The following is a 12605-nucleotide window of genomic DNA, read 5'->3' as shown; positions in this document are numbered from 1 at the left end:
GCTCTGTGTTTGGAAATGAGAAACTGGGGAGGGGGTGGTCTCGGCTTCAGAGCGTCTACACGGTGCGTGGGTTATTTCGGAGCTTGGCTCGCAGCTATTTTTAACGCGTGATTTATTAGGAGCATAGGTTCATGTTAACCGATTATGAAATTATGAACGTTAACCCCTGACGAATAGGGCTGAATATTAACATCTTAGTATGACTGCTGTTTGGAAGATAAATTTAAAGATGATTTTCAGAAAGCCAGGTGAGACTGGACTTTGTTTGTTTGCACCACACCTGCTTGCTTCTGGCTCTACTCTCTGGAGTCAGGCCTGGCTGACTTGGGGACCGTGTGTTCTGGGGATCAAACCCGGGTCAGCCATGTGCAAGGCAAGCGCCCTACCCACGGGATTATCTCTCTGGCCCTGACTTTTTTTTTCTTTTTGGGTCACACCTGGCAATGCACAGGGGTTACTCCTGGCTCTTCACTCAGGAATTACTCCTGGTGGTGCTCAGGGGACCATATGGGATGCTGGGATTCGAACCCGGGTCGGCCGCGTGCAAGGCAAATGCCCTACCCATTGTGCTATTGCTCCAGCCCCTGGCCCTGACTTTTTAAAAAATTCCCTTCCCACCCCACACCCTTTCCCTTTGTTGTTTTCTGCCTTTTTTAATTTTGGGGTCACACCCAGAGTGCTCAGAGCTTATCCCGGCTCTGCACTCAGGGATCACTCCTGGCAGGGCGCTGGGACCCTACCTGGTGGGGGGGTCACAGACCGAGGTTGTCCGCATGCAAGAAGGCAAGTGCCCTCCCCGCTGTACTGTCTCTCCAGCCCTCTCTGTTTCCTTTCGGTTTGGGGGGCTACACCTGGCAGTGCTCGTGAGCTTCCCCTGGGTGTTGCTCAGGGGTTGCTCAGTGCTGGGGATCGAACCCGAGCGTCCTGCATGTACACTGACCCTTAACTGTCTCTCCTGCATTATCCCCCTTTTCCTGCCACCGGGGAGCCAACCTGCAGCTTAGCACAGACAAGGCCCCTGATCTGCCCGCCGTGCCCCTGGCCCCGTCCCGGCTCTCACTGATGCCGAGACACAGGCTGGGACACCTCTCTCACTATAGTGCTCACTGTGGGGCACATCCCCCTCTTCTGGTACTCACAGACCTGCTTGTGGAGTGGCTGGAAATCCCTTGTGGCATTGCGGGTGGCAGAGTCACCAGGATTACACTCGGTGCATATGGGATGCGGGGGGTGGGGGTGTCAAACTCATGACCAGATGCTTGCAGGATGCTTTAAGTTCCCCACACTATTCCTGAGACCCCCCACGCCCCCTCCCCGCACCATTCTGCATGGCATTTAAAAAGCTATGCTTGGGGCTGGAGCGATAGCACAGCGGGTAGGGCGTTTGCCTTGCACGCGGCCGACCCGGGTTCGATCCCCAGCATCCCATATGGTCCCCTGAGCACCGCCAGGAGTAACTCCTGAGTGCAAAGCCAGGAGTAACCCCTGTGCATCGCCGGGTGAGACCCAAAAAGCAAAAAAAAAAAAAAAAAAAAAGCTATGCTCATTTGTTTTATCCTCTTTCTTGGGAGGGGGTGAGGGGGGCTGGGGGGCGGGGAAGGATCCACAGGGGCAGTACTCTGAGCTAGCTACTTTGTGTATCCCTGCCCTTGTTGTCTGATCGGTTATATCCAATATAAAGGGGGGGGAGGGGTGGAAACCCATCAATCTGATAGCTTACTTAAAACGACCAATCAGATCACAGATCACAACCAGAGGGTCCCAGTAGACCAATCAGATTGCCTGGCTAAAGGCCAATCCAGTTGCCTCTTAAAACCCATCTCCTTCACATATTTTTAAGAGTTGGTTTTGCTTCTTTGCACCGCCGTGAACCTTCCTGAGCAGGGCATTGGATGACCAAAGGTGACCTTGGAGTTTTCTGGATCAGGCTCTGCCATCAAATGTGCGGTCGGAGGGCTGCCTCAAATGCGGAGGGAGAAGGCGGTCGGGAGAGAGAAGGGACCATGTGGGCTGGAAGCGGGTAAAGGAACAAACCTGACAGTCTCCCAGTGGCTGTATGGCAAACCATAACGCCCCAAAGGGCCGCAGCAATAGCACAGTGGGTAGGGCGTTTGCCTTGCATGAGGCTGACCCAGGTTCGATTCCCCTGTCCCTCTGGGAGAGCCCAGCAAGCTACCAAGAGTATCCAGCCCACACGGCAGAGCCTGGCAAGCTCCCTGTGACCTATTCAATAGGCCAAAAACAGTAACAAGTCTCACAATGAGACATTACTAGTGCCTGCTCGAGCAAATCGATGAACAACGGGATGACAGTGATACAGTGAATGCCCCAAAGGGGGGAGAGAGACAGAGACAGACAGAGAGAGAGAGAGAGATGGAAAGTGCCTGCCATAGAGGCAGGCTGAGGGGGGGGGCATGTCAGAAGGAAACCTGGGGACGTTGGTGGTGGGAAATGTTTACTGGCGGCCGGCCGGGTGTTGGAACACTGTATGACTGAAACCCAACCATGATTAGCTTTGTAATTGTCTCATGGTGACTCAAAAATTTAAATTTAAATTTACAAAAAGGGGGCTGGAGTGATAGCACAGCAGGTAGGGCGTTTGCCTTGCACGCGCCCGACCCCGGGTTCGAATCCCAGCATCCCATATGGCCCCCTGAGCACCGCCAGGGGTAATTCCTGAGTGCAGAGTGACCCCTGAGCATTGCCGGGTGTGACCCAAAAAGCAATAAATAAATAAATTAATAAATTTACAAAAAGGGCTTTTCTGAAAGGCCATCCTCTTCAGCATCGGCTACCGGGTGGTGCATGTGACAGTGAGTGGTGAGGAGGCGTCTCCATTCTGTCATTCGGTGTCGTAAGAGGTCCAGAGAGACTCCAGACTATGTCCCTTATCACAGACCCACCCCGGAGCTGACGCCAGATAGCGCATACCCTGGAAGGCCCTTCAGAGACCCATTTCAAAATCTCACAGTTGCCAGACTCACATGACATAACCCGGGGGCAGGCCAGGATTGCGTCTTAGCCGTGACAGCTGCGCGGCCAGAGTGATAGGGCAGCGGGGAGGGCGCTTGCCTTGCACGGGGTCAACCCGGGTTTGATCCCCGGCATCCCACAGGGTCCCCCAGCACTGCCAGGAGTGAGTCCCGAGCAACACCGGGTGTGGCCCCAAACCAAAAAAAGTAATAATAGGGGCTGGAGTGATAGCACAGCGGGGAGGGCGTTTGCCTTGCACACAGCCGACCCAGCTTTGAATCCCAGCATCCCATATGGTCCCCTGAGCACCGCCAGGGGTAATTCCTGAGTGCATGAGCCAGGAATGACCCCTGTGCATTGCCGGGTGTGACCCAAAAAGCAAATAATAATAATAATAATAATAATAATATGATTGTTAGGGTCTGGAATCGATAATTTCCCCCTCTCCGAACCCGCACAAAGCGTCCAGCCAGTAGTGCAACACACCAGCGGGGTGTATTAGGCCAGCGAGCTGGGGTCAAGCTCCTAGGCACGCAGGCCCAAGCCGGACCCCGAGCCAGGGGAAAGCTGCGAGTTTCACAGTCAGAGCTTACGTCAGAGCCCTCGCTTACAAGTTCAAACAACAACGCAAGTGAAGATCGCAAGTTTCATAATTCAGAAGAAAACACAATCTCAGAGTAGAAACAAACAGTTACAGAGAGGTCATCGAGACATGTTTCCAGAACACTCTGGGGCTGCCCGCCCCGCCTGCGTCCCCTCTACAGACAGCGGCCAGCGGTGAGGAGACGATTTCCCAAGGCCGCGTTTCCAGCCCCGTGTCCTTCCCGCGCAGATGGCGGGGGGAGAAGCGGGGGTTTAAGGAAAACAAAAAGATTTAAGTGAAACAAGACGTGAAGCAGGAACCAGGCATGCTGGCGTTGCCCCTGCCCTGCTCCGTGTCCAACAGTGATGATCAGTGACTATCCTAGTGCTGTCCCACACCTGTCACCCTGTCCTTTTACCTCTGTGCCTGCTGGACTCCGAGGAAAAACTCCCTCCTCGGCCTCCCTGAGTGGTTGCAGGAATGCTGAGGCGTGACTGTTACTCAGGCGCAGCCCTGAGCACTGCTGAGGAATGGAGCAGTACAGGCAGCCCCCAGGAGCGCGTCCTGGGTGTCTCGAGAGGGGTGTTTAGGTTACGGCATAGACACGGTGTCACAGCAGAGCCTAAATCCTGGTGGCAAGTCGGAGCGGGCGAGGTGACCCGCTTCTCATTCAGCTGCAGTGAGCCCTGTGGCCACAGGCCACTAGCATCACTCCTGGTTTTTCTTTTTTTTTCTCTCTGGTTTTTGGGCCACATGTGGCGGTGCTCGGGGCTTACTCCTGGTTCTGTGCCCAGGGGTCGCTCCTCGTGGTCTCAGAGAAGCATGTGTGGTGCCAGGGACCGAACCCGGGTCAGGCACGTGTGAGGCAAGTGCCCACTGTGCACTCGCTCCGACCCGCATTGCTGGTTTTTCCTGCAATAGGAACTGTCTGGGCTCTCCTACCTCACTGCGCCTCAGGATCCGAGTGTTGGGCTCAAAATACAAACACACAATTTTTTTTTTTTTAATTCAGGGACAAGATGAAGGATTTTCTATAGTCACTTGGGTACAGCCACACCCAGCAATGCACAGAGCTTTCTCCTGGCTCTGTGCTCAGGAATCACTCTTGCGGTGCTCAGGGGACCATTTGGGATGCCAGGAATCGAACCCACGCCTGCTGTATGCAAGGCAAATACCCTACCTGCTGGACTATCCACAGCAGTTTTGGGGCATGTGTGTTTGGCGAGGGCCGGTGCTGGGGACGGGATGCAGACCCTCGCACATGGCACGTGTGTGTTCCACCCCTGAGCCACACCCTGGCCCGGCAGAAGGTTGGCTTCATTTGTTTTTTGCCAGACAGTGCTTTACCCAGCCTGGGTCAGGGAGTACTCCCAACAATGTGCTCAGGAGATGCTCCCGGCGGTGCCGGAAATCAAACCTGGGTCTCTTGCGTGCAAAACATGCATTTTGAGCTGTGTACTCATCCCCCTGCCCCGTGTAATCCCATCAGCGGCCAACATCCAGAGACTATAATACCAAGCTCCCCGGAAGCCCGTGGCTGCGATGCGGCCACCTGACATCTGATAGCCTAGTTCTCCCTCTTGGAGAACCTGGCAAGCTACCGAGAGTTTACTGCCCGCATGGGGAAGAGCCTGGCAAGCTTTCCGTGGCATATTCATACGCCAAATATAGTAACAATGATGGGAAGGATGAGCAAAGAGAAGCTGCTAAAATCTCAGGGCTAAGATGAATGGAGACATTACTGGGCCCGCTCGAGCCAATCGATCAGCGGGATGACAGTGAGACAATGAGACAGTGATACTCAGGCACAAAGAACTTCGTGCTGGGGTGGTGGGGGAGTTTGGGCTACACCTGGTTACACTCCCGGATCTCTCCCTATTCTTCACTCGGGTCACTCTCAGGAGACAAAGCCTGGGGTTGGGGGTTGAACCCAGGTCAGTCACCTGTAAGGCAAGAGCCTTAACCTCTAACTGTCTCTCCAGCCCTGACCTGACACAAACGCGTTTCAGATGATGGTTCAAGGTGTCCCCTGTGGGGGCTGGAGTGATAGCACAGCGGGTAGGCGTTTGCCTTGCACTCGAACGACCTGGGTTCGAATCCCAGCATCCCATATGGTCCCCTGAGCACCGTCAGGGGTGATTCCTGAGTGCAGAGCCAGGAGTAACCCCTGTGCATCGCCGGGTGTGACCCAAAAAGAAAAAAAAAACAAAACAAGGTGTCCCCTGTGTAGTTTATCACTTCAGAGTAATTTTTCCCTTTGCATTAGGCCGCCTGGAAGATCAGTATATCACGAGGTTTGTCAGAGAGAAGCTGAAGTCCGTGCCCTGCAGAAATCAAGGCTACGTTTTGGACGGATATCCCAAGACCTACGATCAAGCCAGGGACCTGTTTAGTCGTAAGTTGGAGTATTCCCCTGACTCTGACTTCATATCCAGAGACGTCTCAATTGTCATGTTCAAAGCAATAGTCAGTGCTTTCAAAGAAGCCCAAACCAAAAGCAATGTCTAGCACACAGACTCAGAGTGTGACTCCTTTCTCTAGTGCCTACGAGTTTTAAAAGTTTGATGTTGGGGCGCCGGAGGAGTGTATACCAGGGAGGGCATGTACCTCGCATGCAACCGACCCAGGTTCAATCCTTGGCACGTCATTGGTTAGCCAAGCATCACCAGGAGTGATCCCCAAGCTTAGAGCCAGGATCATTCCCTAAGCACTGCCACGTGTGGCCACAGAATAAAAACAAGCAAACAGAGAACTAAAAAGAGTTTAATGGGAGAGCGGGGGAGTGGATGGGATTGTGGGACCGTGGCTGGCAGAATGATGCAATTTTACTTTTTTTTTTTTCTTTTTGGGTCACACCAAGGGATGCTCAGGGGTTACTCCTGGCTCTGCACTCAGGAATTACTCCTGGCAGTGCTCGGGGGACCATATAGGATGCTGGGAATTGAACCCGGGTCAGTCACATGCAAGGCAAATGCCTTACCTGCTGTGCTATCGCTTCAGCCCTGAATGATGCAGTTTTAAAATAGTGACTTCAATATTATTGAAAACTATTGACATCTCAACACAGAAATAGTTTAAAAATTAAAATAATAAGTTTAAATTTCGACTGGTATTTCCACGATATAATATATAACAAACTTGACCATGTTTATATAGATATAAATATGTATATCTTTATATTTTAAAATTAATTTTAATAATTATATGTAGACATGTACATGCATATTTAAATATTTTAATTAGACGAAGATGAAGAAGAGGACTATGAAGGCAGAGGCAAAATGGTACCCTACGATAAAGTAATCATACCTGGTAAGTTTAAACAATTTCTTCAAGGTCAGATTACAAGAGATGCCATTCATATTTCTCTAGGTTTTGGGTTTTTTTTTTTTTTGGCTTTTTGGCTTTTTTGGTCACATTCAGCTATGCACAGAGGTTACTCCTGGCAGTGCTCAGGGAATCAGATGGGATGCTGGCAATTGAACCGGGTCGGCCACATGCAAGGCAAACACTCTACCCACTGTACTATCGCTCCGGCCCCTCATATATCTTTTGTAACAGAACAGCCTTGTAATGTTAATAAAATGAATTTTATTTTTTTGAAGGACTAAGAAGTGAACAAGGTACTTGAGAAAGCAAGCTTTCCAGGGACTGTAGGGCACTTGCCCATTTGATTCTCTGAGCCCGCCAGGAGTGATCCCTGAGCACAGAGCCAGGAGTAAGCCCTGAGCACCATAGGGTATGACCAAAAACTGGTGGGGGGGGGGAGGTGAGAAATTTTCCCAGGCCTGGGATTTGGTTCAGAGCAAGAACCAGAGGCTCTGGGTTCCATCCTTGCTGTGGGGTGGGGTCGGGGGGAGCACTGCACTGCACTGTGGCACTGTCGTAGCATTGTCGTCCCGTTGTTCATCGATTTGCTCGAGCGGGCACCAGTAATGTCTCCATTGTGAGACTTGTTACTGTTTTTGGCTTATCGAATACGCCACGGGGAGCTTGCCAGGCTCTGGGATACTCTCAGTAGCTTGCCGGGCTCTCCGAGAGGGATGGAGGAATCGAACCCGGGTCAACCGCATGCAAGGCAAACGCCCTCCCCGCTGTGCTATTGCTCCAGTCCAGGGGGAGCATTCGGGGTAAGTATCAGGGACATAGTAACATCCTGAAATGGACAGAGGCCCTTTGAGAAGGCTCATTTCCACCAAGTCTGTTGGGGAACCCACCAGACCCGGGGTCCCCACTCACTTCTGCCCAGTTTCCTGCACACATGGTGCAGGCGGGACCAGCTTGGAGCTCACACATGCCCGGGGTGACCTACACACGAGCATGCCCCCAGCCTCCCGCTCAGTGTTTCAGGGTTTTTTGGGGGTTTTTTTGTTTTTGTGGGGCCACGCCGGCCCACACTTGGGGGTTACTCCTGGCTCTGCACTCGGGGACCACTCGGGACGGGCTCTGGACACCGTGTGGGATGACGGGCATTGAACTCGGGTCGGTCTTATGCAAGTGCCCTCCCCAAGGTTTTGTTGCTCTCGTTCAGTTTTAGGGCACAGGAATGCCACCCTCCGGGGCCTAGGGAAAGAGCACAGTGGGTAAGGCACGTTCCTGACCCAGGTTTAATCCTCGGCGTCCAATATGGTCCCCGGAGCATCATCAGGAGCAACTCCTGAGTGCGGAGCCAGGAGCAATCCCTGAGCATCACCAGGTGTGGCCCAAGAACTAAAAAAGAAACAAAGAGGAAACAAAAGAAATGCCATCCTCTCTTCCCCCCTGAGAAATCAGAGTTGGGGCTGGGCCAGGAAAGAGCCCTTTGGCCGCTGTCTGCTGGGTCCCCTGTTTACCCAGGTTTCACCCTATTCCCTGGGAAGAGAAACTATTCCACGAAAATGCATTTGCGGGTACCTGGTGGCATTTCTCAGGAACCAGCCCTTCACTGAAAAACAAAAGCCACTTTGAGGGCATTGATTAGCTCATATTGTCAAAAGACGATATAAAAACTCCCAAATAGGCGTCAGAGAGATAGTATAGCAGCTGCCTTGCATACGGCTGAGTGGGGTTCAATCCCCAGCACCCCATATGCTCCCCAGAGCCCAGCTAGGAGTGTAGGGCTGAGCACAGACCCAGGAGCAAAACCTGAGCACCGTCAGGTGTGACCCCCAAGCCCACCTCCCACCAAAAACTCTTGGGGTAGAGCAAACTTGTCTTGCATGCGGCCAACCACGGTTCAGTTCCTGGCACTCTCTATGGTCTCCTAAGCCCCATCAGGACTACTCCCTGAGCACAGAACCAGGAGTAAGCCCGGATATATCTGGGTGTGGCCCAGACACCACCCCTCCCCCCCAAAAAAAACCCTCAGCAACAGCAAAAAAATTCATATGCTTTTCCCCTTTCAAATTTAATTAATTAAATTATCTATTTTAATGAACTGGAGCGACAGCACCGTGGGTAGGGCATTTGCCTTGCATGCGGCCGACCTGGGTTCAAATCCTCCGCCCTCTCGGAGAGCCCGGCAAGCTACTGAGAGTATCCCACCCACACGGCAGAGCCTGGCAAGCTCCCTGTGGCGCATTGGATATGCCAAAAACAGTAACAACAAGTCTAAAAATGGAGACATTACTGGTGCCTGCTCAAGCAAATCGATGAACAAGGGGACCAGTGCTACAGTGCTCTCTATTTTAACACTGAACGGCTGTAACTTGAGTTCTGGGTTCTGTAGACTGTCAGGCAGGGTGGAACTGTCATACCCGAGTAAGTGGCCCCCTCCCATTCCTCCCACCCTCGCCTGCTCTCCTGATCAGCGCCCCCCTCCCCCGCTGGTTTTATTGGGGTTCCCCCCAGGGTGATTTGCTTCTGTCTGTCCAGGGGAGTGAAGCCCGCTGGTCTGTCTGATGGCTCAGCATGACCCTCCCAAGTCCCAGCCCTTTCGCCTCCGGGGGTGTGATTTCATCTTCTGCTGTGTCTGTCCGCCTTGGGCTACCCGCAGGCCAGCAGCAGTGGGCGCTGGGGGTCACCAGGGCTGCCCCAGGCGGAGCTCCAGGCCGGACGGGGCGGGTCCGAGCTTGCAGGGGGCCAAGCCTGAGCTTGCTGGGGCCAGATCATCTCCAGCTGCCGGGTCCCCCGCTGCCCGCCAGAAAAACTACTGGACTAGACTTTGAAAATTGGGGGTTGGGTTGGTTTGCTTATTTTTTTTTTTAATTGCACTGTGACACTGTGTCTGGTTGTTCATCGATTTGCTCCGGGCACCAGTAACGTCTCCATGGTGAGACTTGTTACTGTTTCTGGCATAAGGAATATGTCGAACCCAGGTCAGCTGCATGCAAGGCAAATGCCCTACCCGCTGTGCTATCACTCCAGACCCTTTTTTAAAAAAAGCTTTAATTAGGGTAAGGGAAAGTAAGACAGGGAAGCTCAGGGTGGGGGGGCGGGGAGGGGGGCGCCTAAACCAGAATTCCCTGAGAGTTGGTGTTACTCCTGCAAAGCCACCCCCAGACGCAGGGCTGTGGAAGCCACGGGGCGCCCCGTGGCACCGCCCACTGAGGGCGGGACAGCGGTTGGGGGCCCAATGGGGCGAGCCCAGGAGACTCGCAAGAACCAATCAGGGTTGGAGAACTCCGGGTTCCCCACTCCTCGGCGGTGTGTGGGTTTATTTAGAGCAAAGCTGCTAGGAATTTAAATAAATGACACCCCCCCTCCCTTTTCCTTTCTTTGTTTTGTGGCAGTGGTGACAGAGGGGGCAAGAGCGGTGCTCCTGACACTAGTGATCAGGGCTAGCAACATATGTTAGCAACTGTAACCAAACTATAGTATATTTCACCGATATCGATATAACCACTCCAGTGAAGTCCCCAGCCGAATTTCATGTTTTTATTTTATTTTATTTTTGCTTTTTGGATCACACCCGGCGATGCACAGGGGTTATTCCTGGCTCTGCACTCAGGAATTACCCCTGGTGGTGCTCAGGGGACCATATGGGATGCTGGGAATTGAACCCAGGTCGGCCACGTGCAAGGCAAACGCTCTACCCGCTGTGCTATTGCTCCAGCCCACATCTTTTTATTTTTATTTATCCATTTATTTATTTATTTTCGGGCCACAGTGGTGCTCAGGGGTTACTCCTGGCTTTGTGCTCAGGAATTACTCCTGGATGAGCTTGTGAAACCATATGGGATGCTGGGGTCAAACCCAGGTCTGCCACATGCCAGGCAGGCGCCCCACTTGCTGTGCCATCTCCCCATCCCCACCCCACCTCCCCCCTTCACACAGAAGTACTTGCAATGCTGCACCTCCACGTCAGGATATGTTTTGGGGTATATTTATAACGGAGATGGTCTAATCCTTCGCTCTTTCGTTTGTTTGTAGGCCACACCTGGGGTGCTCAGAGGTTACTCCTGGTAATTTCTGAGCATCCCCAAACTGACAGGGCTTGGGGAACCATATTGGGATGCCAGGATCAAACCCGGGTCCACTTTGTGCAAAGCAAGCACCCTGACACTGTACTATCTCTCCAGAACCCCCACCCCTCTTTCATTACACCCCGCAAAGGAGTAAGGTGATCTGGTGTTTTTTTTCTTTTTTTGCTTTTTGGGTCACACCGGCAATGCACAGGGGTTACTCCTGTCAGTGCTTAGGGGACCATATAGGATGCTGGGATTTGAACCGGGTTGGCCGCGTGCAAGGCAAACGCCCTTCCCGCTGTGCTATCGCTCCAGCCCCTAGTTTGTTTGTTTTTGGAGGGAGGCTTATGCCACACCTGTGGGTGCTCAGGGCTTACTCCTGGCTCTGCACTCAGGAATGGGTCCTGTCGAGGCTCAGGGGACTATATGGGATGATACGGGGATTGAACCTGGGTCAGCTGCCGTACAAGGCAATGTCCTCCCCGCTGAACTATCGCTCCGGCCCTCTGGTGTTTGTCTTTTCCTTTCTGACTCACTTCACTTAGCATAACATCCTCTAAGTTATTCCATAACATTCCCTAACATTCCACCCAAGTGGCAGCAAACTGCAGGGTCTGATCTTTCCTTGGGAGCTCACTGAAGCGACTTTGTCCACTCTTGTTCATGGTCGCTTGGGTTGTTTCCAGATCTTGGCCTGGAAGGAAAGGAGGGAGGGAGGGAGGGAGGGAGGGAGGGAGGGAGGAAGGAAGGAAGGAAGGAAGGAAGGAAGGAAGGAAGGAAGGAAGGAAGGAAGGAAGGAAGGAAGGGAGGGAATTTTTTTTTCTTTTTGGGTCACACCGGGCGACGCACAGGGGTTACTCCTGGTTCTACACTCAGGAATTACTCCTGGCGGTGCTCAGGGGACCATATGGGATGCTGGGATTCGAACCCGAGTCGGCCGCTTGCAAGGCAAACGCCCTACCCGCTGTGCTATCACTCCAGCCCCAATTATTTGTGAGGTCTTTCCATTCATTCCCCTGCACCTCATGTCCCCAAGCAAGCGTTTGGACAGTGGGGCCGGAGTACAGTGGGTTGGGCTTCGCCTGGCACAGCGCTGACCTGGGTTCCATCCCTGGCATCCCATAGGGTCCCCTGAGCACCACCAGGAGTAATTCCTGAGTGCAGAGCCAGGAGTAACCCCTGAGCATTGCTGGGTGTGACTCAAAAAGCAAAAAACCAAACAAAAAAAAGTTTGTAGCAATGCCTCCCGCCCCCTGGACGGGGCTAATTGAGCAAGTCCAGGCTGGCCTAGCTAAAGCGGAACGTTTGTTTCTTTTCCTCTTATCTCCTGCCTCCCCTGCAAAGCCTCAGCCCGGGAGCCTGCACGTAGACACACCCCTTCATGAGAAAGACTCTTCAGAATCCCTAATGAGGGGCCCAAGACGTAGTCGGGGGCGGGGGGTGGGGGTGGGGAGCGACGGCACCTGCTTGGCACGCAGCCAGCCTTAGTTCGATGGCCGATGCCACCTGTGATCCCCATGAGCACAGAGCCAGGATTCAGCCCCGTGCACTGTCTGATGTGGCACAGAACAGAGTCACCGATCAGAAGCCCCGTTGGTACTAATCTGGGACTACAAAGTAACCCAAGTCCCCGAGTCAGGACTGGGCTCCGGGGAATCTAGCTA

General features: G+C 53.0%; 1 protein-coding gene across 2 annotated transcripts in view; it reads left to right on the top strand.

Annotated features, from left to right (window-relative positions):
• AK7 (adenylate kinase 7) overlaps positions 1-12605 on the top strand; it is a 68910-nt gene that overhangs the window by 40370 nt on the left and 15935 nt on the right. For both annotated transcript variants that reach the window (XM_055132443.1, XM_055132442.1), the window contains 2 exons: positions 5823-5951; positions 6800-6868. In XM_055132443.1, the coding sequence (XP_054988418.1) occupies positions 5823-5951; positions 6800-6868 (198 nt within the window). The remainder of the gene's footprint in view (positions 1-5822; positions 5952-6799; positions 6869-12605) is intronic.

The sequence above is a fragment of the Sorex araneus genome, chromosome 3 (genome assembly GCF_027595985.1).
Source record: "Sorex araneus isolate mSorAra2 chromosome 3, mSorAra2.pri, whole genome shotgun sequence".
NCBI classification, from domain to species: domain Eukaryota; kingdom Metazoa; phylum Chordata; class Mammalia; order Eulipotyphla; family Soricidae; genus Sorex; species Sorex araneus.
The sequence above is the reverse complement of the archived record's forward strand: the minus strand, read 5'-3'. Positions and strand labels throughout refer to the sequence as shown.